General features: G+C 41.6%; 1 protein-coding gene across 12 annotated transcripts in view; it reads right to left on the reverse strand.

Annotated features, from left to right (window-relative positions):
• The window catches only part of hdac4 (histone deacetylase 4), a 399,164-nt gene that overhangs the window by 128,480 nt on the left and 245,211 nt on the right, over nucleotides 1-25,473 (reverse strand). For all 12 annotated transcript variants that reach the window (XM_080198750.1, XM_080198749.1, XM_080198751.1 and 9 more), the window contains 2 exons: nucleotides 12,871-13,002; nucleotides 2,890-3,002 (listed from right to left, as the gene is read on the reverse strand). In XM_080198750.1, the coding sequence (XP_080054876.1) occupies nucleotides 2,890-3,002; nucleotides 12,871-13,002 (245 nt within the window). The remainder of the gene's footprint in view (nucleotides 1-2,889; nucleotides 3,003-12,870; nucleotides 13,003-25,473) is intronic.

Here is a 25,473-nt window from a genome sequence, read left to right on the forward strand (position 1 = left end):
AGTGATGTGCCTTAGCGTTCTGTTATCTCCAGAACTCCATTTATGTCAATGATCTAGGCATAAGAAGAATTCTAATTAAAGACTGCGGATACTGAAATGGAAAGTCTGCAAAAGCGTGGGGAACAATACAACAGCTCGTTAGCAAGCAAAGTGGGCAGATAGATAGATGTAATTTAATGCAATGAAATGTGAGGTAATATGTGTAAGCATAACCTAAAAGGCATGATCTTGAACAGAATGGAGGAGCCAAGATTTAGATATATCAGACAGATCCTGAGAAGTGGCAGTGCAAGGACCATTAAGAAAATTGTGATTTTGGGTTCATGCACATTGAAAACAAATGCAAGACATTTGTTGTTCAATTTGCACAAGACATTATTACTTTGTAGCTGGAGTATTACAAGCTGTTCTGGTGAAATGAAGATTCATTCCATTGATTCTAGGAATGGGAAGTTTCAGTTTTGAAGAAAGGGACAAAAGATTTGAACCTGTTATTTCCCCACAGAAACAGAAATGGTAAATGAGGATTGAATACAAGTTTCTCAAGATGTGACAATTTTTAGATGGGAATGCTGGTATTGGATTGGGGTGGCCATGGTAAGAAACCTCACAACACCAGATTAAAGTCCAACAGGTTTATCTGGTACCACGGGCTTTCGGAGCACTGGCCCTTCATCAAGTGAGTGGAGAGTCTGGTTTACAAACAGGGCGTATATAGACACAGACTGAATTACAAGTTAATGGTTGGAATGTTAAGACACGCGTTCCAACCATTATCATATAATTGAGTTTGTGTCCATATATGCCCCGTTCGTGAAACAAATCCTGCACTCACCTGATGAAGGAGCAGCGCTCTGAAAGCTCATGCTACCAAGTAAACCTGTTGGACTTTAACCTGGTGTTGTCAAGACTACTTACTGTGCCCACCCCAATCCAATGCCAGCAACTCCACATCAGAGTGAATTGCTGCAGCTGAAATGTGAGCACAGGTATAAAACCAAAGAACTGAATCACTCCCTTATTGATGTCACCTCTGTGATCCTAAAGCAACTCAGTTACCATCAATGAGCATCTCCCATTATTTGAACCACCCATCCCACCCTGTCTTTCACTTGCTCCATCCTTCAGCACCTCGTAGCCTTGTGTACAGGGGAGGCAGTGGCTTTGTGGTCCTGTCATTGGTCTAGTATCCCAGAGACACAAGGTAATGTTTCCAGGACCTGGGTTCAAATCCCGCCACGCAGATGCTGCAATTTGAATTTCATTAAAAAAATCTGGAATTAAAGGTCTAATAATGAGCATGAAACCATTGTCGACTGTTGTAAAAGCCCATCTGGTTCACAAGTCCTTCAGGGAAGGAAATCTCTCCTCCTGGTCTGGCCTACATGCGACTCCAGACCTATAGCAATGTGGTTGACTCTTAAAAGCCGTCATGGATGGAATAAATGCTGACCTAGCCGGCAATGCCCACATCCCATGAACTTATTAAATGCTGCCTATTTCCCACCCATTCATCAGAACCAATCTACTTATCACTAATTCCATCCCTGTGTCATCTCCTGTCCACTTCATGACCCATGTGTTTAGCGGCCAGTGGAATGTTCTCTGCATTTGTTGATGGGATAACCTGCTGCTCAGAGCCATAGTGGGTAGTTTAAGTATTTGCACAAATTCAGAGCGTTAGAACTTGCAGATCAGCCAAGTCCCCAAATACTCATCTGAGCATTCTAAAAATAGAACTGAGGAGCATCAGGATGAATGCTGAGCAAATAAACCAATTTAACAGGTACCAGACTAAGCAAAGAAACAACACTGCTCAAAATTCCTGCCATTTGGTATTGAGTTTTTTTTTTCAAACTAATGATTCTTAAAATTGCTGAAAAATTTCAAAAATGGAAGGCTTATATTTCAGAAAGTTTAAAATGTACACAGTCCTCTGGAAATAGATAAAAAAGGATTCAAAAACACAAAGATTTGCAACTTTTAGGCAAATCATTGATTTCATTTTTTTGCACCTATAGAAAATTGTTTGATTTATAATAGGGAACAACTGCACTGATCTTGCACAATTTCAAAAATGTGGGCAGAAGCCAAGCCATTTTGCAAAGATTTCATGTTTAGTATTGGCAATATTTTGGAGGTAAGTGGTCTACGTGATGCAGCAGGCAGATACGTGGTCAGAAGTTCAGCTTGGGGCTAAACCAGCTAGCCTCAGTTACTTGTCAAGAAAGTGAACAGAGTTGGTGATCGGGGTCATTTACTTACCACGATTAAATAAACCTGATTCTGATTTTTACCAGGGTTTCTGGGGATTAAAGCAAATTACTGCAGATGCTAGAATCTAAAATCAAAAGAGAAAATGCTGGAAAATCTCAGCAGGTCTGGCAGCATCTATAAGAAGAGAGAAGAGCTGACGTTTTGAATCCAGATGACTCTTCGACTAAGCTAAAAGGCATAGGAAGTGGAATAAATAAATGGTATAAACATCTCCCACATTCTACGCCTTTTAGCTTTGACAAAGGATTCGAATCGTCAGCTCTTTTCTCTCCTTACGGATGCTGCCAGACTTGCTGAGATTTTCCAGCATTTTCTCTTTTGATTTTGGGGATCAACTTGTCTTGATAACCACGCAAAACTGTGGACAGATGGAGTGAAACTATTTTTTCTTTTCACATGGGTATGTGCAGCATGCATTCCTTAATGTGGTTTGAAACACTAACATTTTAACTTGGATAGCTTTGATCGGAGGCTGTATTCACAGATGTTTCTATGATGTGGGAGTGTAGGGAACAAATGACCACTGAAAACAAACCATTTTAAAAATCAGAACCAGGTTTGGATTTTGTTAGCCAACGCTTCTCAGAGCGATGTTTGCCACAGAAAGGTTACCTCAGTTGGCACGTTGGCTGCCGATCCTGCTATGCCATTTTCTGTAGTGATGTTGTTGGAGCTGTTGTTGGGGGAGCTTGGACCAGATCCTGGAGCGCTGTTACAAGCCGAATCTGATAAAACAGAAAATTCAATTAACAAAATCTCAGTCTGGAAAATTTACAATGTTACATCACAGCTTACGTCTGTAAAATCAAAAGTGAATAGTAATAACTACTTCTGTGCCATTGATAAGCCTCATAGAACATAGAACACTACAGCACAAACAGGCCCTTCGGCCCACGAGTTGTGCCGATCACATCAACACCTACCAATCTATAGACCTATCTATAACCCCCAATCCCATTAAACCCCATATACTCATCCAGAAGTCTTTTAAAAGGCCCCAGCGAGTTTGCCTCCACCACCACTGACGGCAGCCGATTCCATTCACTCACCACCCTCTGAGTGAAAAACTTACCCCCAACATCACTTCTGTACTTTCCTCCCCGCACCTTAAATCTGTGTTCATGTTTCTCCATTAACAAGCAATATATAATCGACCTAAACATAGCTCTCCTATCCCATTTTCCTTTATCTACTGGAAAGTGCTTTGTGCCACTTCTCACCACTGATAGCAGAAAGTTATCATGGAGATTGGTGGGAACAAATCACAGAATATTACAGTGCAGAAGAGGCCCTTCAGCCCATCGAATCTGCACTGACACATGAAAGGCCCTGGCCTGCCAACCTAATCCCCCTTGCCAGCACCTGGCCCACAGCCTTGAATGCTATGACATGCCAAGTACTCGTCCGGGTACTTTTTAAAAGGAAATGAAGCATCCTGCCTCCACCATCCTCCCAGGCAGCAGATTCAAGACCATCACCATCCTGAGTAAAATAGTTTTTCCTCCAATTCCTCCCTAAACTTTTAATTTGTGTCCCCTCATAACAGACCCTTCAACAAAGAGGAACAGCTGTTCCTTTCCACCGTGTCCAAGCTCCTCATAATCTTGAGCACCTGAATCAGGTTGCCCCTCAGTCTTCTCTGCTCCAACATAAACAACTCAAGCCTATCCAACTTCTCTTCATAAATGTTCCATCCCAGGCAATATCCTGCTGAATCTCCTCTACGCCCAGTGCATTCACGTCCTTCCTAATAATGCGGTGACCAGAACCGCATACAGTACTCCAGCTGTGGCCTCACCAAAATTCAATGCAACATAAATCTAGAGTGTGACTCTATGGAACAACCATCACTGCATTACCTGTACACAAGGACGCAACGATGACATCCTGGAGAAAACTCCCAATTCAGGGAAGGCATTAGATCCTCAAGAATTGTTACAAGAAAGGGTGGCAGTGGAGGGTTGAGGGTACAAATTCTACCACGGGGGGAGCTTTGGACTTTATACATGATTTTTACCAGAGGGAAGCCTTGTAATTTTAACATGGGCTAACGTGAGCTTGTGGGACGAGGTGCAGATGGAGGATTAAGTATTGTGACATATGGATCTGGCCAAGTAGTTGAAAAGATTGGACATTCCTGCTCCCAATGGTCTGCCAGTTCAATTCTATAAATATACACGTTTCAAAAAGTGTCCTGCACTGCAACTTTAACAGGTTGTCACCAATGTTCCTTCTAGGTTACACAATGTGACCCTACAACCCAGGTGTTACTGCGTAGGTTCAAGTAGTTTAAAGTTTAAGTTTAAGTTTATTTATTAGTGTCACAAGCAGTGTCATATTAGTAAAAGCAAATTACTGCTGACGCTTGAATCTGAAAAACAAAAGGAAAAATGCTGGAAAATCTCAGCAGGTCTGGCAGCATCTGTAAGGAGAAAAAAGAGCTGACATTTTGAATCCAGATGACCCTTTGTCAAAGTTAAAAGGCATAGACAGTGGGATAAATATAGAGAGTGGGTAAATATCTCTCAGTTTCTATGCCTTTTAGCTTTAACAAAGGGTCATCTGGACTCGAAACGTCAGCTCTTTTCTCTCCTTACAATTGCCATACCTGCTGAGATTTTCCAGCATTTTCACTTTCAGTGTCACATCAACATTACAATGAAATTACTGTGAAAATCCCTTATTTGCCACACTCCAGCTCCTGTTTGGGTACACAGTGAGAATTTAGCATGACCAATGCGCCTAATCAGCATGTCTTTCGGATTCTGGGGGGAAACCAGAGCACCCAGAGGAAACCCATGGGGTTATGGGGAGAATGTGCAGACTCAGCACAAAGTGACCCAAGCCGAGAATCGAACCTGGATCCCTGGTACTATTGAAGCAGCAGTGCTAACCACCATGCCACCCCTGACCACCACCTTCTGAAGAGTAACTAGGGATGGGGTATGAATGCTGGTATGGCCAATGATAACCACATTCCACAAATTAATTTTGAAAAGTCCACTCAGGTATTGCATGCACACAGCCATGTAAAATCGTTGAGGTTCTGCGTACTTAAACAAATAGGTCACACAATAAAACATAATTAGATGAAACACTGGTAGTCACATTTTTTAAGTAATATTTTCTCAGAGGTTCACATCATTGCTCCCGGGTGGTATTCTTTTCGTCCAACTTCTCCTGCATAATCTAACTGGACCAAAGAACGATCAAGTGGTCATAAAATGAAAACTGAATCCATTTATAGCCACAGTAATATCATATAAGCAGTGCCACATGAATTCTCAGCTCTTCACATAATGTTGACTGAAAGTACTCACAACATCAAATGGATAGAACAATACACATTACGATCAATTTTCCTGTGACCTTAGCTACGGAAGGCAACTTACTGCAACATCTCTAGGTTCAGCTTTTAAAACACAAAGTTTCTAATTACTGGTGAAAAAACATAGACCGCCCCCTTAAGCCAATGAGATTTAGGCAACAGGTAGCCACTCATTCAGCCTGTGCAAATCACGCTGGAGCTTCTCTGTATCCTGCTCACAGCTTACCCTCCCACCCAACTTTGTATCATCTGCAAATTTGGAGATAATATATTCAGTTCCCGCTTCCAAATCATTAATATATAATGTGGACAGTTGGGATCCTAGCACCATCCCTGCGGTCACTGGCTGCCAATCAGAAGAAGATACACTTATGCCAACTCTTTGCTTCCTATCTGCTAATCAGCTTTCTAGCCATCTCAAGACATTACCTGCAACTTTAATTTTACATAGTAGTCTGTTATGTAGGACTTGTCGAAAGCCTTCTGGAAGTCTAAATGGTTGAGGACTTCAAGTTTTTAGGTTTCCAGATTACCAACAACCCATCTTGGTTCCCTCCATGCAGATGCTATGGTTAAAAAAGCCCAACGCCTCTACTTTCTCAGAAGGCTAAGGAAATTTGGCATGTTGACTACAATTCTCTCTAACTTTTACAGATGCACCAGAGAAAGCATCCTTTCTGGTTGCATCACAGCTTGATATGGCTCCTGCTCTGCCCAAGACCACAAGAAACTACAAAGGGTTGTGAGCGAAGCCCAATCCATCACCCAAACCAGTATCCCACTCATCTATACTTCCCGCTGCCTTGAAAAAGCAGCCAACGTAACTAAGAACCCCTCACACTCCGGCCATATTCTTTTCCACTTTCTTCTGTCTGAGAACTCAAGAACAGCTTCTTCTCTGCTGCCATCAGACATTCGAATGGACCTACCTTGCACTTAGTTGATCTTTTTCTACACCCTAGCTATGACTGTAACATTACATTCTGCACTCTCTCCTTGATGAACAGTACGCTTTGTCTGTATATCACGCAAGAAACAATACTTTTCACCGTATACTAATACATGTGACAATAATAAATCAAAGCAAATCGAGTCTTGCTACACTGCATTGGTGAGACCTCACTTAAGGTACTGTTTTGGCTTCCTTAATTAAGGAACGATATTACTTGCATTGGAGGCAGTTCAGAGAAGGTTCAGCGTGCCTATTCCTGGAGTGAAAGGATTGTCTTATAAGGAAAGGTTGAGCAGGTTGGGCCAATTCTTATTTAGACTTTAGAAGAATGAGGTGTGATCTTTTTGAAACACACACAATTCTGAGGAGGCTTGACAGAGTAAATGCTAAGATGATGTTCCCCCTTACGGGGGTAATTAGAGGCAGCATGGTGGCACGGTGGTTAGCACTGCTGCCTCACAACGCCAGAGACCCAGGTTCGCTTCCTGGCTTGGGTAACTGTGTGCAGTTTGCACGTTCTCCCCGTGTCTGTGTGGTTTTCCTCCAGGTGCTCTGGTTTCCTCCCACAGTCCAGATGATGTGCTGGTTAGATGCATTAGTCATGCTAAATTCTCCTTCAGTGTACCCAAACAGGCACTGGAGTTTGGTGGCTAGGGGATTTTCACAATAACCTCATTGCAGTGTTAACATAAGTCTACCTATGACAATAATAAATAAACTCAAAACCTAAACTAGAGGGCACAGATTTTTAAGGGGCACCTCATTCAAGACTGAGACCAAAACAAATTCTCTTGTCAGTCCTTTCAGCTTTCCTTCCCAATTGCAAGGTCAGTGAATATAATCTAGGCTGAGTTGGACAGATTTTTGATTGACAAGGGAATCAATGGTTATGGGGGAAGACAGGAAAGTAGATTGAAGATTATAATCAAATTAGCCATGATCTTGTTGAATGGGGGAGCAGGTTCAAGGGGTCCAAGGGGCTTACTCCTGCTCCTATTTATACAAAACAGAATAGTAATAAATGGGTCATTTTGAGTGGCAGGGTGTAACTGGGGGAGTGTCACAAGGATCTCTGCTTGGATTTGTGTCATTTCAATCTATATCAATGACTCAGAAGAGGAGACAGTGCGCAGTATATAATTTTGCTAGCATTACATAGCTAGGTAGAAAGTAAGCTGTTTGGAAGATGTAATTAGAACACAGAGTGAAATACATGTGTTTAAGCAAGTTGGCAGATAGGGTACAATGTGGAGAAGTATGAAATTATTTACTATAGTAGGAAGAATAGTAAAACTATATTTTTAAAAAATGGAGGGAGACTAATAAATGCTTGCATTCAAAGGGGCTTGGGTATATTTGTTCACTAATTATGGAAAGTTAACATGCAAGTACAGCAAGCAATTGGGTACGTTAGCCTTTTTGAAGGCAATTGCAGTACAACAATTGCTGCAATCACATATGGCTTTGGTGAGCCCACACTTAGCGTACTGTGTACAGTTTTAATCCCCACGACAAAAGAGGGATATATATTCCTTAGAGGGAGAGTAGTGAAAGTTCGCTGGATTGGTAAGTTGATGGCTGATCCATCTCCCTGCATGACAACCTATCTTGTCTTTGTCTATTTTATTGGTACTATAAAGAGTAGTGTTCTTACAAATTTCCCTATTTTGTTCATTCCAAGTTAAAATACTCGACTTACTGCACTCATTCCACTTCTCCGCATCATCAATATGTCAAAACCAAGGATGGGATTTTCTAGCCGTGCTTGCCCCAAATCTGGAAAATCCCACCCGAGGTCAACTGATATTTGCACGGTTCACGTTCCACCCACTACATTTCTCAAGGAGGGTGGGACGGGAAAATTCCCCCACATGTCTCACAAATAAGCTTCGTCCACTAACTCACCTCTTCTACAATTTCGACTGTTGTCCACCTTAATTCTCCAAATCTTGACTTCTTCCTCGAATTTTCTGGCTTTTAAAATCCAAACTTTCCATCACGCTATCACCACTTCTGGATTTATATCCTGTTCAGAACTATTCCTTCTACTGCCAATTATCTGGCAGGCATTGGCTCTTTCACCTTGGTTACTCTGCTCTTTTTTTTAAAAGAAAGAGAGTACAACTCTTGCTGAAAGTTGTTCATGTCTTTGCGTCTCATGGGGAAGGTTCTTGCTATAAAATGGCGTGAATGACCACTGGTAGCACAGTAATACTCATTTTTTGAGGAGCCAAAGTTAGCAAAGAAACAAAGGCCAAGTTATTGGTTGTCTCTATCCTTCCTAGTTTCTGGAACAACACAGTCCTTGGTTTGAAGTATTTGCTCCCCTTTGTGAAACAACGTGCAAATCAGACACAATGCATGACAGGCCACACACCCAACGGTTTGGATCTCTCAATCCCGTTATGTTTCTGAAAATCAGCAAGGCCACCTTTGAATTGTTGAATTGTTTTCAGAATCACTTCCATAGGAAAGGGCAGCACAGTGGCTAGCACAGCTGCGTTACAGTACCACGGACCCGGGTCTGATTCCCGGCTTGGGTCACTGCCTGTGTGGAGTTTGTACGTTCTCCCATGTCTGCATGGGTTTCCTCTGGATACTCTGGTTTCCTGCCACACTCCAAAGAGGGTTAGATGGATTAGCCATGCTAAAAAAAATTGCCTATCGGGGGGGCTAGCAGGATAAACACATGGAGTTACGGGAATAGGGCATGGGTGGGATTGTGATTGGTGTAGACTCGATGGACCAAATAGCTTCCTTCTGCACTGTAGAATTCTATGGTTCTATGAAAGATAAATCCCTGAATCTTTTTGGAGGTCTGTAGGAAAGCACAGCATTCCCAGCATATTTACAGAGAACAATGAAAATGACAGGACGTTCACCAAAAACTACCACAGATGTTAACTTTCTAAGTAATACTATAATGTTTCCCCAAGCCTCATTCTGAACTCTAGTACACCACCGAGTAGAAATGTCTGGGTAGTTTCCTTGGATACAAATTCCATCAAATGCACCCATTCCGTTCTGGATCTTTAACTCCTTTTTGAGGGAAAAGCAGCAATTGCCCGCAAGAAAAAAACCCTTAGAGTTTAATGCAACAACACATTTCCAAAAAAGGTAAAATTTAATTTGACTGCATTTGAATGTCAATTATTTCTATTTATTTAAACCAGAACTTGTGGTCCTTGACTTCTGTACTCTCCCACACATTGTTCTGTGAGGCAGAAGCACTTTTGTTTTGACTTCAAATCCCCAACGGAAGAAATTACTTCTAATTGAGCAACCCTACTTACTATTGCTTTAGAAATTTGAAACTAGAAGGGTGGAAGTATGCAGATGAGTTATAAAACTTATACATGGTCACAACTCTTCTGGCAAGGTGTATTTTTCTAGTAGGATGTTCCTTCCATTACTCAATACAAGCTAGCCACTTTTTCCATCTGTATATTAGAATGTTCTAAGTGTGTTTGAAACACATGGAACATTGTAGTCATAGACAGATCAATCACAGTCATCCACCTCCTGTACAATTCAACTTGAAAACAAATCAAGACTTCAATATTCTCCTTTAAATCAGATTCACAAAATGCTACAGCAAGCACCCTTAGATGGGCTCTTTTGCATAGATGGGAAGGTGGCATTGTCAACAATAAGTAGTCTCACAATATCAGGTTTGTTTGAAATCATGAGCTTTCTGAGCGCTGCTCCTTCATCAGGTGATCAAGGATCCACCTAATGAAAGGGCAGTGCTCCAAAAGCTCGTGATTCCAAATAAACCTGCTGGACTTCAACCTGGTCCTGTGAGATATCTTACTGTGTTCACCCAAGTCCAACACCAGCATCTGTCCACAATGGCAGCAGCTCAAGCCTATTTGCTGTCCAACATTAGAGCCAATTTGTTCTGAATTTTGTGGTACTTTGCGGATGAGAGATTGTTCCCACATCAGCATCATCAAATGTCCCTCTTATGCTGCCCAAACAGCAGCTTAATTTTGGACCATACAGAGAAAGACCATCCATCCCTACTTAGTGTTAATCACCCCATTGAAGAGTCCTAATAAACTCTAATCAAAGTCCAATATCAACATTCCAACCTCAGGACACATTTCTTCCTGAACATGCAATAATATATTAATATAAAATAAAGCTCAGGCAAGGTGCTCTCAGTACTTTTTATTCTGTTTGTTCTTAAATGTACTTCCATGTTTTGAAGCCTAGATGGCACTACACATCCTTCTGTATCCCTGTAGACGAGTTGAAGTGTAATATCCTTACCGATAAGACTGTTCGTAATCGTCCACATTTACACCTTTATAAATATAAATCTATAAGCAACAGTTTATCAACACATACCTAACAAATAAGGTTTGTTTATTTTCCTTAGCGATTACATGAATATGTGGTCAGAGGTTGGCTCGGACACCAAGGTTGCAAACAGTCTGGTTCAGCCACAGATGGCTGCCAAGGTGGGATGGGGTTGGTGGCTAAGGAATGGTGTGGAGATGAAGACAATGCCTTTGGTCTTCTCAACATTTAACTGGAGGAAATTTCTGCACATCATTGTATGACCCCTCAGCAACAATGGAGGAGTGCGGAGTGGTGGTGGAGAGAGGTAAAGCTAGATGTCGTCAGCATACGTGAGCAAACCTGCCCTGTTCTTGTTTGAAGTTAAGGGGCTGTATGCAGATGGAAACTCTTGAGAAATGCAAGAGGTAACAGGAGTGGGAAGGGAAATCATTGCAAGCTATTTTCCTTGCTCTGCAAGGGGTTCAATTTAAATACCCACTAATAATACTTTTCACTTTCTCTGCAGAATCTCGGATAGGAAAATCTCTGCTTTGAATAGTTCAATTTCAAACAGTGTGATTACGTGAGCAACATTTCATTTTTGAGTTGTTGGAGAGTCTATTTGCATGAGAAGTGAACAACATTTTTGAGAAGTAGGATAACAATGACAAGGTTCACTAAATGAAACGCACCAATCTTCGCTAAAAATTGCCAATGATCAACGAAAGTTACCCTCTCTAGGAATGTCAAAGATCCCACAACAATGTTTCAAAGAAGGGCAAAGGGTTTCTCCCCACTGCCCTGGGCAATCTCTCAATCATCACTAAAAACAGAGATTATCTGGTCATTGAGACATTGTCCTTATTGGGAGCTTCCAGAACACAAATGGGCTGTGTCTCTGCTGCATTATGACAGTGCCCATATTTCAAAAGTGCTTAAATTGGCTGTAAAGTGCTTTGAGACATCCTGAGGTCACACAAGGTATGTAAATGCAAGTTCATTCTTTGAACATATAGTATTGGAGGCCACCTGGCCCACTGTCCCTGTGCGAGCTCACGGAGCCAATTAGTCACACTTCCTTTTGACAAAGCAGAGCAAATTTCCCCCTTATAAATCCTTCTGATTGAGATAACCAAAATCAGGCACAACATTTTAACCACGGTCCATCAATCTTCAAGCAGTTTTAGTCTGATAGGTTTTTAATAAAGCTAAGCCAAAAGGCTAAATTTGTTTACTCTCCAAACGCTATGGGATAATGATCTTAATTGCCTTTCGATAGTCCGTATCTCAAGTATTACCATCAGGACAGTGGACATTATTACCATGATTGAGAGGCATTGGCAAATAAATGGAACGTTTAAAACCTTATTCCCGATCAAATTCTGCAACAAGAAGGGTTGCGACACATGGATCCCTTCAGGGCAGCGTACAGGAAGGAACTAGATGAAGCTGGAGCATCTTCAGCTTCAAAAACAAACACCTCAAGGGGAAACATACAAGCTACTCAATACAATAGAAAAAATGAACCAGAAACAGCACATTCGGATATGTTAGAACACAGGTTCAAAATGACAGAGATGCCAGGATGTGGTTCTTTCTACAAACAGTGAGAATGAGTGACCAGGGAATGGCAGTCCAGAGACCGGGATACAGCTAATTCAAGCAACAGCAAGTGATGAGTGATATAAAGACAGTCTGATTGAAAGGACAAAAAGGGCACATTTCATTTGAACAAATCTTGCAAATTCTAACGTATTCAAGATGATGCATCAAGGATGAAATAATAACAAGGCCTCCTGAAATGTGCTGGTTAATGCTATCGATTAGCACAGGGCAACTGTGGTAGGTGGCATCCAAACATCTTTCGTTGTTAACCACACAGGTATTCATTTTTGACAAATTATTAATACCTTTCTTAAGCAGAATCTCAATGGCCAAATCAGCACAACAGAAAGAATACACTGGAAACTGGCACCAATACATAGATGCAGTGAATGCCTTTTACTGACAGCTGCTATTGACATACCTGGAACGTCCATGGGTCTCTTTTTAAGTGTGGTTATGGCGCTGCCATCCTTTCTCCGAAGTAAAGGGCTACTTCTTCTCTCTGCCACTTTCTGTTTTAGTCTGGAGCGTACCTTTAGGTTTGGCTCAGATGCTGTTAGATCAAACACCAGAAATTACATTTTGTGACAATAATCCTGAACCTTTCGTTCAAAAAGTACAATTCACTGTGGAGTAATCTCCATCTAAACCAGTATAAAGCACAAGACTATAAGGTCTGTTCCATTTTTATCAGGCTGTCAGATGGGATTCTCCAGCCATGCTTGCTCCAAAACCAGAGAATCCCGCCCGAGGTCAATGAATCATTGCATGGGCCGCCCCTCCATCTGCTACAATTCCCGTGACAGGCGGCATGGGAGAATCCCACTGCCCCTTCCACCCACCTCATCATCTACAAATGAGGTATTTATTTCTCAAATCTGTCTCTTCTTTTTCCAGTATTGACTCCTCACGAGGTTGTAATTCCATCAATCTACTGCCCCATCTTGTTCAAAGAGCAAACAGTCCGATAATGCATAGGCAGGGTGTTGGCAGTCATGTCTCACTGAACCTAACCCTATTGCTACCTGAGGTTTGTACATGCTCCCTTTCTGTTTTGGTTATTGGATCGCAATCATGAGTTGGAACAATGGCAAATGTGTGCCCTCCCTAAACTAGGGTATCTGGGACTTAGTTTAGTGCTCAGCACACCTCTCAGCATTTGTTTGGTCTATAATAGCGCAGTGCACATTGGATAAACTTGGAAAACCATGAAGGGAGCTGCAACAGCCATTACTGTAATGGGTTACAGGTAACTACCACCTATGCAAAAGGTATTATAAAGACAGAAAATGTCTGGCAGCATCTGTGGACAGAGAAACGGAGTTAATTTTTCAGATTTCTAGCATCGACAATATTTTGCATACACGAAACGTTTTTGTCTCTGCCAAGGCAAGTAGCCTGTTGATAACAATGGAATTCAATGACACAAAACAATCCTCCTCTTTCAGCAACCAGGAATCACGCACTACACAAAATCTGTGTGTATAACCAGTTAACAAATTTAATGCTACAAATTTATACTGAGGTTCTTATGGATGGAGATCTTGGTGAACTTTGTGGGGGTGGCACAGTGGCTAGCATAGCTGCCTCAGTGCCAGGAACCCGGGTTCGATTCCCAGTTTGGGCCACTGTCTGTGTGGAGTTTGCACATTCTCCCAGCATCTGCATGGGTTTCCTCCAGGTGCTCCGGTTTCCTCCCACAGTCTGAAAGACGTGATGGTTAGGCACATCTGCCGTGCTAAACTCTCCCTCAGTGTACCCGAACAGGCACTGGAGTGTGGCGACATGTGGACGTTCACAGTAACTTCATTGCTGTGTTAATGTAAACCTGCTTGAACACTAATAAATAAACTTTAAACGAAATAGAAAAAAATAAGCATGGGAATTTTTAAGAACACAAAGGCCATTAGGGCCAACAAATGTGTCACTTTTGAAATGTGAACCTGACTACAGCATTTCATACCTTTTAATAAGGTTGAAGATTTATCAAAACATCTAGAGCGTGGGTCATACGTTCCTGCTTGGTTTAATGTCTTTTCACAGATGTCATTTATATTCTTAGAACTTGAGGGTTTTTTTAAGAAAAAGTTTTAAATAAACAAACATGTCTTCAAGAATTCAGAAGATCTTCACACAAAAGGGTTGCAGTGGGCCATTCACAGCTCTGGACTTCATGTCTTGACCTGAAGTGTATTTTCATGCTTAAAAAAGCACATTTCCAATAAGAATTGGATTGCATTTTTTTATCTTGTGAATATTTACGGTTAACATTTGAAATGTTACACAAGGATCACCCATATTTTCCACAGTCTATTGGCAAATTTAAAAGTGAATTAGGATCATATTTCTCCACAAAGATTCAGAGCTTCAGTCAGTGACTAATATTAAATAATTGAGGGGGGGGGGGGGGGAGTCAATTTCAACATTAATTCATTCAAGAAATCCTCCTTCATTTCAGTTTTACTTTTTAATCCTTCTTAACAAACAGCTCTGAAATATAATGAAGCTGCCATGATGCTAATTATGAAACTTATGTCTTTTGATATTTAATTTTGAGCATGTAAACGAACTGTGTAGGAAAAATGGAGTATCGAATAAAATAGGACACTGAAAGAATAATAGAGTGGAAGATATCAAGGTAACAGGATAAAGCCATGGCACAACAGCGCATACCCTCACTACAGGATAACAAGAAACAAGCTACGCAGCATAAGGGAGCCTCCATGAGGTCCAATACAACCAATCGGTGCCTAAAACAGCATCCCAAAACGTCCAAACAGAAAGAGAGGATCATCAGGATACATCCCCAAGCTGGCATTAAAGTGTATACAAGATAACAAGAGCAGAGTTATACAGCCTCATGGGAAGTGTGCAGATAGAGAGCCAGGTACCTAGAAACTACCCCTGGACCCCACCAATAACAGAATACCTTCCATTAGGGAGCCCTAAACCTACAATATAATTGCACACCTTCCAAGCATGAATTTTTAGAATAGCTGCTATCCTTGCCAACACAGCCAAAGAAAGCCAGGAGTATTGACAGGTAAAAGAACCAATCAGCCAAGGATTCTCACACCACTCTTGTGCTCATCACAAAATAAGCTTCACTTATTTCCAGCCACACCAGAAGTACCGATTAAGCCCCATCATCAGCCCAAGAATTTAATCCATTCCCCACCACCCGAAGAAAAAATCAAAACGACCACAGACAGGTTATCTAGGGAAGACATGGTGGCACAGTGGGGAAGCACGTTGGCACAGTGGTTAGCACTGCTGTCTCATAACTCCAGGGACCCAGGTTCAATTCCCAGCTTGGGTCACTGTTTGTGCAGAGTCTGCATGTTCTCCCCGTGTTGCGTGTTTCCGCTCTGGGTGCTCCGGTTTCCTCCCACAGTCCAAAGATATGTGGGTTAGGTTGATTGGCCATGCTAGATCACCCCCTAGTATCCCAGGATGTGTAAGTTAGTGGGATATATGTGTGGGGTTATGGGGATAGGGTATGGGTGGGATTGTTGTTAGTGCAGACTTGATGATGTGTTCACTGTACATTCCAGGAGCCAAACCACCAAGCAGTCACTATAACTACCCATGGAGAATATGGGAAACCAACTCAAATGGCTGGGCAATCAAGGATTCCCCGAACACATTTGGGTGTGCACAGTGTATATTTCCCCCAGCTCCAGAGACAACAAAGACAAATTTTTACAGGATACATGATCTGCTGTGCCTTCACTGGAGACCAACAAGGATTCTTTAATCCCAAACTAACAAAACTAAAAGAAAAATGCAACACCATTAAATCTGTGGAGGACCTATTGGGCCACACCCACCACCACTAAACCAACCTGTTTGCCTATATCCTGCTAGGGCGCTACACATAATTATCCACAATTAAAGTAAATGATGTCATACAATATAAACGTCCATCATAAATGCCAGGGTTACAAAACAAAAATGGGTGAATATCGCACAACTCTGATTCCAACCAATCAACCCAGCCTGCTAACAATAAAATGAAGAAGGCCCATTATCAGCCCATAGGCAAAGAAAATATCTCCATATTACAAAGACTAGACCTCAGGAATTTATACAAAGCCACAAGCAGGTTGGCAAAGCCCCTTACCCACCCTGCTCCCCTGGTGCCACCTGGAAAGACCAAGATTGAATCATCTAAGATTGAATATAAAGTAATCCACCTTAAACTAAAGTCTCTCTTGTTCCACCACTAAATGAATTCCATTATAAATAAATGGATATTCCTGGCTTTCAAAGAACATCAGGATAACAGATGATAACAGGCGACATGTGCATCAAGGCACTAATCAAACACCCTTGTTACGATAAAAGCATGCATCACAGGATTATGTTCAGAAGTGGACGAACTGCAGGATAAGCCAAAGCCTGGGCAGCACTGTTAAGTAATATCAAGGATCCAGTTGCAGTTTCACCAAAGCTGATGAACAATCCAGAACCAAATTATCTCATTTCAGTCACAGTGACAACAGGTCTCCAACTGGCCATGGCAACCCTGGGTTAGGCAGTGAAATAAGCTAATCGAGGTTCTCTCTCCTGGTTATTATACAGTGGTTTTGCTGAGTTGAGCCTAATACAACCAGTATTCAGGGCTCGGATAATCTGCCATACTCACTGTCAAGGATCTTACTGACTCTCTCAGTGAGGCACCAGAGTGTAGCTTAGCACTGACCTCGGGAAAGGGGTTTTGGGAGCAGAAAACGGTGCAAAAATAAGCTCAAAGAAAAGTTTAATAAATATTTCATATTATTTTATACAGAAATAAGACTGTTTTAAGGAATGTAGAGGGCAAGATTCAATTTAAGTTATCTGTATTTACTCCCTTTCTTATTTCAAGGCAAGATTCAATTGAAGTTTTCTGTATTTATTCCCGTTCTTATTTCGAGTCACTTTGTACCATACCCAAATGTTGGAAGTAAGTCTATTTCAGGAATGGCAAAAGTATTTCTTCCGTTACCTGTAGTCAGTTCCTAGCTTCTGTTCAGCAAGAACATGGGAGTGATTCGGCATTTCGTAAGATTCGGGGCACAACCTGTGCCATACCCACTGTGTGTTTGAACATGCTGCCCATATGACTAGGGCAAGTGATTGAGAACAGTAAGATAAATGTAAAATACTGCAGATGCTGGAATCCAAAACAAAACAGAAAATGTTGGAAGATCTCAGCAAGTCTGACAGCATCTTTGGGGAGAGAATAGAGCCAATGTTTTGAGTCTGGATGACTCTTCATCAGAGCTAAGAGTAAAGAGAATCAGCAGAGATTTATACTGCTGGGGCGGGGGGCCTGAAATGAGACAAAGGGAATGTAAACATTGATGACTTAATTGGATTTAATGGGATTGAGAGTTATAGATAGGCCTGGTAGGTATGGATATGATCGGGGTAACTTGTGGGCCGAAGGGCCTGTTTATGCTGTAGTGTTCTATGCTCTAAATGAGGATCATATCTGTTCCTTTTGTCCCATTTCACACTCCCCCCGCCACCTCAATAGTATAAATCACTGCTGATTCTCTGCTTTTCAATCTGACGATGGGTCATCGAGACTTGAAACGTTGGCTCTGTTCTGTCCTCAACTGAGGACAGTGCCAGATCCCTCTAAATTTCTACATTCAGTTATGCGTAACAGAATGATATACTGAGAATATCGTAGAGGTTGTGAAAATGAGAGGTTTTGAACAGTAAAAAAAACACTTGCGGCAAACAGTCTACTTACACTCCTTGCTTAAACCAAGTCCATTAAATTTGTTTACTCAGTCTATCTTATCTACCATTGTTAACGTATCATTTCGATATATAAATAAGTAGTCTCACAACACCAGGTTAAAGTCCAACAGATTTATTAGGTAGCACAAGCTTTCAGTTGCTTCGCTTGATGAAGAAGTGTTTCAAAAGCTCGTGCTACCAAATAAACCTTTTGGACCTTAACCTGGTGTTGTGAGACTTCTTACTTGGCCTATCCCAGTCCAACGCTGGCATCTCCACATTAAAGAAAATAGTTATATTTTTCTTTGGCATATGTCTGAATAGAAAAAAAAGTTCACCTGCGAATGGAGGTAGTTTGCTCCAAAGTAGATGTAACTTCTTATACTTTCCACTGAAGGAGGCAAATTTAGCTTTTGTTTTCAAGATGATCAGCAATTTCTTGACATTTCACAATGGTGTAATCAAATTAACTTTTCATTTTTGGTTTGACATATCCTGTCTGATTTATATAAATGAGATTTATTTATAGAATTGTGCTTTCCCACCCCCAGAAGTCAAATATTTAAATTTTTCAACACATTGCTTTTACTGAGTGACATTTGGATTGGAACTTTGTGTTCCCTTGATGGTGAGATTGGAGGTGGGAAGGCCATTTACTTAAGTGGAATGGTGGCTTAAGTAAATACGCCACCACCAGAATGAAGTTCTGGATGGGAATGCCCATGTTAAAATTTTTCATTCTCAAAGTTACAAAGCCAATGCGCAGAGAGGACCAGGCAAGCCCTTAATCCATTTTCTCACTTTCTCCAAAAACCAATTCATGTCAAATCTAACTTATGATCTCCACAAGAGAGACATACTTGATGCAAGAGACAGATCAGACCCCCGACTTAGTCAAAAGGCTGAGAAGCACACCTCTATCAGGTGATCACAGAAACATAGAAAGTAGGAGCAGAAGGCAGCCACTGACCCTTCAAGTCTGCTCTGCCATTCATGACGATCATGGCTGATCATCCAACTCAGTAGTCTAATCCTGCTTTTTCTCCATAATCTTTGATCCCATTTGCGCCCAAGTGCTATATCCAGCCACCTCTTGAATGCATTCAATGTTTTGGCATCAACTACTTCCTGTGGTAATGAATCCACAGGCTCACCACTCTTTGGGTGAAGAAATATCTCTTCACGTACGTCCTAAATCATCAACCCTGAATCCTCAGACTGTGACCCCTGGTTCTGGACTCCCCCACCATCGGGAACATCCCCCCTGCATCTATCCTGTGTAGACTTAATAGAATTTCATAAGTCTCAATGAGATCCCCCCTCATTCGTCTGTACTCCAACGAAACCAATCCTAACCTAGTCAATCTCTCCTCATACATCAGTCCTGCCACCCCTGGAATCAGCCCGATAAACCTTTGCTGCACTCCCTTGAGAGCAAGAACATCCTTCCTTATTCCTTCCTCCTTCAAAGAACAAAGAACAGTACAGCACAGGAACAGGCCCTTCGGCCCTCAAAGCCTGCACCGCTCATGCGCCCAACTAGACCATTCGTTTGTATCCCTCTATTCCCAGTCTGTTCATGTGGCTAAGTCTTAAACAATCCCAGCGTGTCCACCTCAACCACCTTGCTTGGCAGCACGTTCCAGATCCCCACCACTCTCTGTGTAAAATACACCCCCTGACATCTGTGTTGAACCTTGCCCCCCTTAACCTTGAACTTGTGACCCCTTGTGTTCGTCACCTCCGACCTGGGAAAAAGCTTCGCACTGTTCACTCTATCTATGCCCTTCACAATTTTTTACGCCTCTATTAGGTCGCCCCTCATCCTCCGTCTTTCCAGCAGGAACAACCCCAGTTTGCCCAATCTCTCCTTATAGCTAAGACCCTCCACACCAGGCAACATCCTGGTAAACCTTTTCTGTACTCTCTCCAAAGCCTCTACTTCCTTCTGGTAGTGTGGCAACCAGAACTGGATGCAGTATTCCAAATGTAGCCTAACCAATGTTGTATATAGCTGCAACATCGTATGCCAACTTTTATACTCTATGCCCCATCCAATAAAGGTAAGCATGCCATATGCCTTCTTCACCACCCTCTCCACCTATGCTGCCACCTTTAGGGATCTGTGGACTTGCACATCCAGGTCCCTCTGTGTCTCTATACTCCGATGGTTCTGCCATTTATTCTATAGCTCCTCCCTTCATTAGATCTACCAAAATGCATCACTTCACATTTATCTGGATTAAATTCCATCTGCCATTTCTCCGCCCAATTTTCCAGCCTATCTATATCCTAATATTCATCACAGTTTCATCCCTGACATCTTCTCCAAGTGTTGCAGACTAACACATTCCATGGTCCAGGACTATGTGCTGAAGGACAACACTAAAGCTTTGGTCAGCCGTTACTGAGGCACAATGAGGAAAAGCCACTCTCTAAGGACTTCCAGCCATATTATCCTACGGGGCTGGAAACTCTATAGAGCGCCTCAGGCTGTATTCCTTATATGGAATGCATCTTGTGAATATTGTGAGCATTAGAAATTGTATCGAGTCAACTCCAAGTCAAACATCCAGTCTGGAGAAAAGTTGAATCCCATTGAACTTCCTTGAATATTCGAGTTGAAATGCTTTGCCCTTGGGCTGTATGCTTGACACGTAGTGCTTGTTGTAAACCTCATGAGAATTGCATGTTTACAAAGAAGACGGTACTGGGGTGGCACAGTGGTTAGCTTTGCTGTCTCACTGTGCCAGGGACCCAGGTTCAATTCCAGGCTTGGGTCACTGTCTGTGCAGAATTTGCACATTCGCCCATGTTTACGTGGGTTTCCTCCGGGTGTTCCGGTTTCATAAATCATGGAAACCCTACAGTGCACAAAGAGGCCATTTGGTTCATCGAGTTTGCACCAACCACAATCCCACCCAGGCCCTACCCCCATATCCCTATGTATTTACCCACTAATCCCTCTAACCTACCTATCTCAGGACACTAAAGGGCAATTTTAACATGGCCAATCAACCTAACCCGCACATCTTTGGACTGTGGGAGGAAACCGGAGCACCCAGAGGAAACCCACACAGACACAAGGAGACACAGTCCGAAAGACGTGCTGGTTAGGGTGCATTAGCCAAGTTAAATTCTCCCTCAGTGTACCTGAACAGGTGCCAGAGTTGGCAACTTGGGGTTTTCACAGTAACTTCATTGCAGTGTTAACGTAAGCCTACTTGTGACTAATAAATAAACTTTCAACTTTACTGCGTTGGATGCAATTCCAGTACTGCCAGGCCACATCATGCTGGGTCCTTGAGAATCTCAGCACTTCTTGTTGAAAGATCTTGCTCCACCTTCACCAGGCGATGGGGGAGAGTGGCATTTGTGAAACTAGTACTGACATTGCTCTAAACTTTGAATTGGAAAGAGAACGCCAAATTGCGTACAGTCCAACATTGTTGCTCAAGTCTTATAGGCTCAGATTGCATTGTGTCATCAAGTTCCTGTGCCCATGTGATATCTTGCAACTATTACAACAGTGTACTGAAATGCAACACCAATTCATTCATGAAAAGATAGCTGGGAGAAGCTGAGCCATGGCCAAAGTTAGAAGGTTGTGAATGAATAGTTCCATTTAAATAGTGTGGTGTTAATGTCAGAAAGAATCATCAACTTTCAACTGATAATATCACCAAAGTAATATACATGCAAATTCAAAATGAGAAAAGAAATTTAGCTTTAAAGTAAATGAGCTGCCTTTGGAAATCTCTGAAGAGCCTCAATTACTTCTCTATTTAAAAATAATTACTCTTATAATTCAAAACAATCTGCCTTTCTGAATTTTCAGACAAAAGACGCTGGCAATTATTGCAAATCTACAGTTTGGAGCATAAGCAATTAAATCTAGACACTTCAATTGTAACATTAATGTGAAACATTAATGGCTTCTCTCTCCACAGATGCTATTGGACCAGTTGAGCATTTTGCAGAATTTTAAATGATTTCAGATATTCAGCTTCTGTAATATTTAGCGTTTGCCTCCAATAAACCCATTTCTGACTCCAGAATAATCACTTCTGCAGAACAGAGCGTGATTAAAAATGCTGTCTGTATAAGCATTAATCCTTCGCATCATAATCCAGGCAACATAAGAAGTTGCCGTCCCTTGGCTTGAAGATGAAATTACGTGCACGTTCCCTCAAGTGCTTGCCCAGAAAAAAAAAACTCTTGTTCCCCACAGCAAATTGCGCGTTGAGTACAAGGCCCTTTGGGTCAGTGTGCATTCAGTTTTAATGACAAGTTGCAAGTATATTCCGTTTGACTGTGCGTGGGCGCTGGACAATGAATGCGCAGACAGGAGTGATTGGTCTGCTGTTCGACAGGAAATGTGTGTGGGCAGATGACAAAGATCACCTCTTCAACTCAAGAGACAGAACATTTAATGCTAAGCTCAACAAAGCAGCTACACAAATTACAGGCTTCTTAGTGTCAGCCCACTCATGCAGTTTCAGCTTCCTTTGAATTACAGTACTCTCAATGGTGGAAGCTTTGTTGTTCTTAAATAGTGGTGACCTATACAAAAAGCCTCTAATTTATCTACTCACAACTGGGGTGCTTTTATTCATTTTCATCTGTGAATCTAATTCGTATTACCTGCTTGAAATACAGTCCTTCACTAAAAATGAGCACCAAACACAATTCAAACGGCTCTCATCATGTAATTTGAATCATAACCTACATATTAAAGAAAAATGTGGCACTGAGGCTATAATGCAACATTAAGACCGAATATAATGCTGATTTTACACAGCAATGCCAACTCTCAACTAGCCATTCATTCACATTTATCAAATCTCAATGCAAGCAGCTTGATTTAACACATTGGACTAGTGTTGTTCTTAAATTAAGTTGAATAAATAGAATTCCAATAAAGTCAGATTTGTCAAATACAGCATTTTCATTCTTTTAATAAATTAATATATGAAGTAGACTACATGCCATAATATTACTGGCAAGTATTTATAATATTAATTATAATTGGCCAGAAATGGAAGTAACCATCTCAGCAGTGATAATCCAACCCAAACCATGATGCCAATGGCACTCAACCACCTGGATTTTCTCCTTTTAACTGACACTAAAACAGAGGTTAACAAGTCAAATTTTGAGGTGCCAAGGTTCCTACTTTTCTGCACTGGTCCCAAATGTAAATGCCAGAAAATTAGTGAATTCATACTACAGAGTGATTTCAGGAAGTCGATATGCAATGCCTACTGTAGCTGTCTTTACTTGGACTGTAAAGTGTTTTCAAAAATCCAAGACTTCGCTCTGTAATCTGCCATTTTTGTTGCTGGGGGGTGGGGTGGGGAAGAAGACAGGAGGAGGAAAGGAAGGACAAAGACGTGGGTGGTGTTTTTCCCCTGTAAGGTTGAGAAATCGCCATACAAATTAATAGCCATCATACCATTTCACTAGCCAGCATAGAGCAGATGTCATGCACCAATCCTCAACACATTATAGCTACTCTACATGTTTTGGTGGAATAGGCTACCTGTGACAGAATTAAAGTCAGTAATACAGCTCCATTAGCTCCACAGCACAAAAGTCAATGGAGTATGGAACTTTATCTAAAGAATTTTAGCCTGATAAGCTAGAATATGTAAGCCTATCTTTAACAGGTTTTAAAATTAAGGCCTGACCTTCACTTAGAAGGATGTAGATGCTTTGGAGAGGGTACAGAAGAGGTTTACCAGGATGTTGCCTGGTCTGGAAGGTATTAGCTATGAGGAGAGTTTGGATAAACTTGGTTTGCTCTCACTGGAACGCCGGAGGTTGAAGAGCAACTTGATAGAGGTTTACAAGGTTATGAGTGGCATGGACAGAGTGGATAGTCAGATGCTCCTTCCTAGGGTAGGAAAGTCAAGTACTATGGGACATAGGTTTAAGATGGAAGTTGAGGAGATGTGCGAGGCAAGTTCTTTTACACAGAGGGTGGTGAATGTTTGGAACGTGCTGCCCAGGGAGGTGGTGGTGGGAGCAGGTATGATAGCAGCATTTAAGGGGCTTCTGGACAAATCCATGAATAGGATGGGAATGGAAAGATATGGACTTTGTAAGCACATACAGTTTTAGTTTACATGGGCATCATGATCGGCACAGGCTTGGAGAGCCAAAGGGCCTGCTTCTGTGCTGAAGTGTTCCTTGTTCTTCAAGTGTAAAATCATGGACTGGATAGGCATCATTAAGTAGTGGGCAGTGTCACTGTCCATAAAAATCAATAGATCCCACTGGTGAGGGCAACACCATCAAAATATTAATGCATACAGCAGTCAACTTTGTAGCTCCACATCTTAGCAGGGCAAGTTTGTTTGATGGAAATGCAGAGTGTCCTATGAAAACAACTGCTACATTCCACTGCCCCACTGAAGAACAAAGTAGGCCAATTGTTACCACTACATATCTGAAGAATGCATACTAAAACTACGGAATAACAAAGGTTTTAAACTTATCCAACACAGAATTCAGAAAGGGTTATGTTCAACCTTTGTTGGAGGTTTCTAGCTCTCTTATAAGACCATAAGATATAGGAGCAGAATTAAGCCACTTGGCCCATCGGGTTGCTCCACCATTCAATCATGACTGATATTTCTCTCATCCCCAGTCTCCTTCCTTTTCCCCATACCCTCCGATCCCCTTATTGGTCAAGAACCTATCCATCTCTATCTCAAAACCACTCAATGGCCTGGCCTCCACAGTTTTCTGCGGCTGAGTTCCACAGATTAACCACTCTCTGGCTGAAGAAATTCCTCCTCATCTCTGTTTTAAAAGGGTCGTCCCTTTAGCCTGAGGGTGTGCCCTATATGTTATATTATGCCCTGCATAATATAATACCATCATTACACCTATCAACATTGTTTTTGTTTTAACTTCTCCATTATAAATTTTTATTTACAAATAATGTGAACAAATACTTGAGCGTGTACAATGTGGTCTAATGCAAATACGTTCCAACTTTTGAAATGACAGGGGTCATAATAAGTATTCAACATGCTCAATTACAGAAGCAATTTACTGCTATGGAATTTAATTATTAATTGAATAAGACAGAGCAAAATAAATAGGTTCGAGTTCATAAGAGATGAGATCTGCTCATGAAAACTTGCCAAGCTGTTAACAAGAGAGGTGCGAGAGGATTGGTAAGTGGCAGATGTGACACTGTTATTCGAGAAAGAGTAAGGACAGTCCTAACAACTAAAGGCTGGTTAGTTTAATATTAGTGGTGAGTAGGGTTTCAGAA

This window comes from Carcharhinus amblyrhynchos, chromosome 11, assembly GCF_965287045.1.
Source record: "Carcharhinus amblyrhynchos chromosome 11, sCarAmb.v2.hapA, whole genome shotgun sequence".
NCBI lineage: Eukaryota > Metazoa > Chordata > Chondrichthyes > Carcharhiniformes > Carcharhinidae > Carcharhinus > Carcharhinus amblyrhynchos.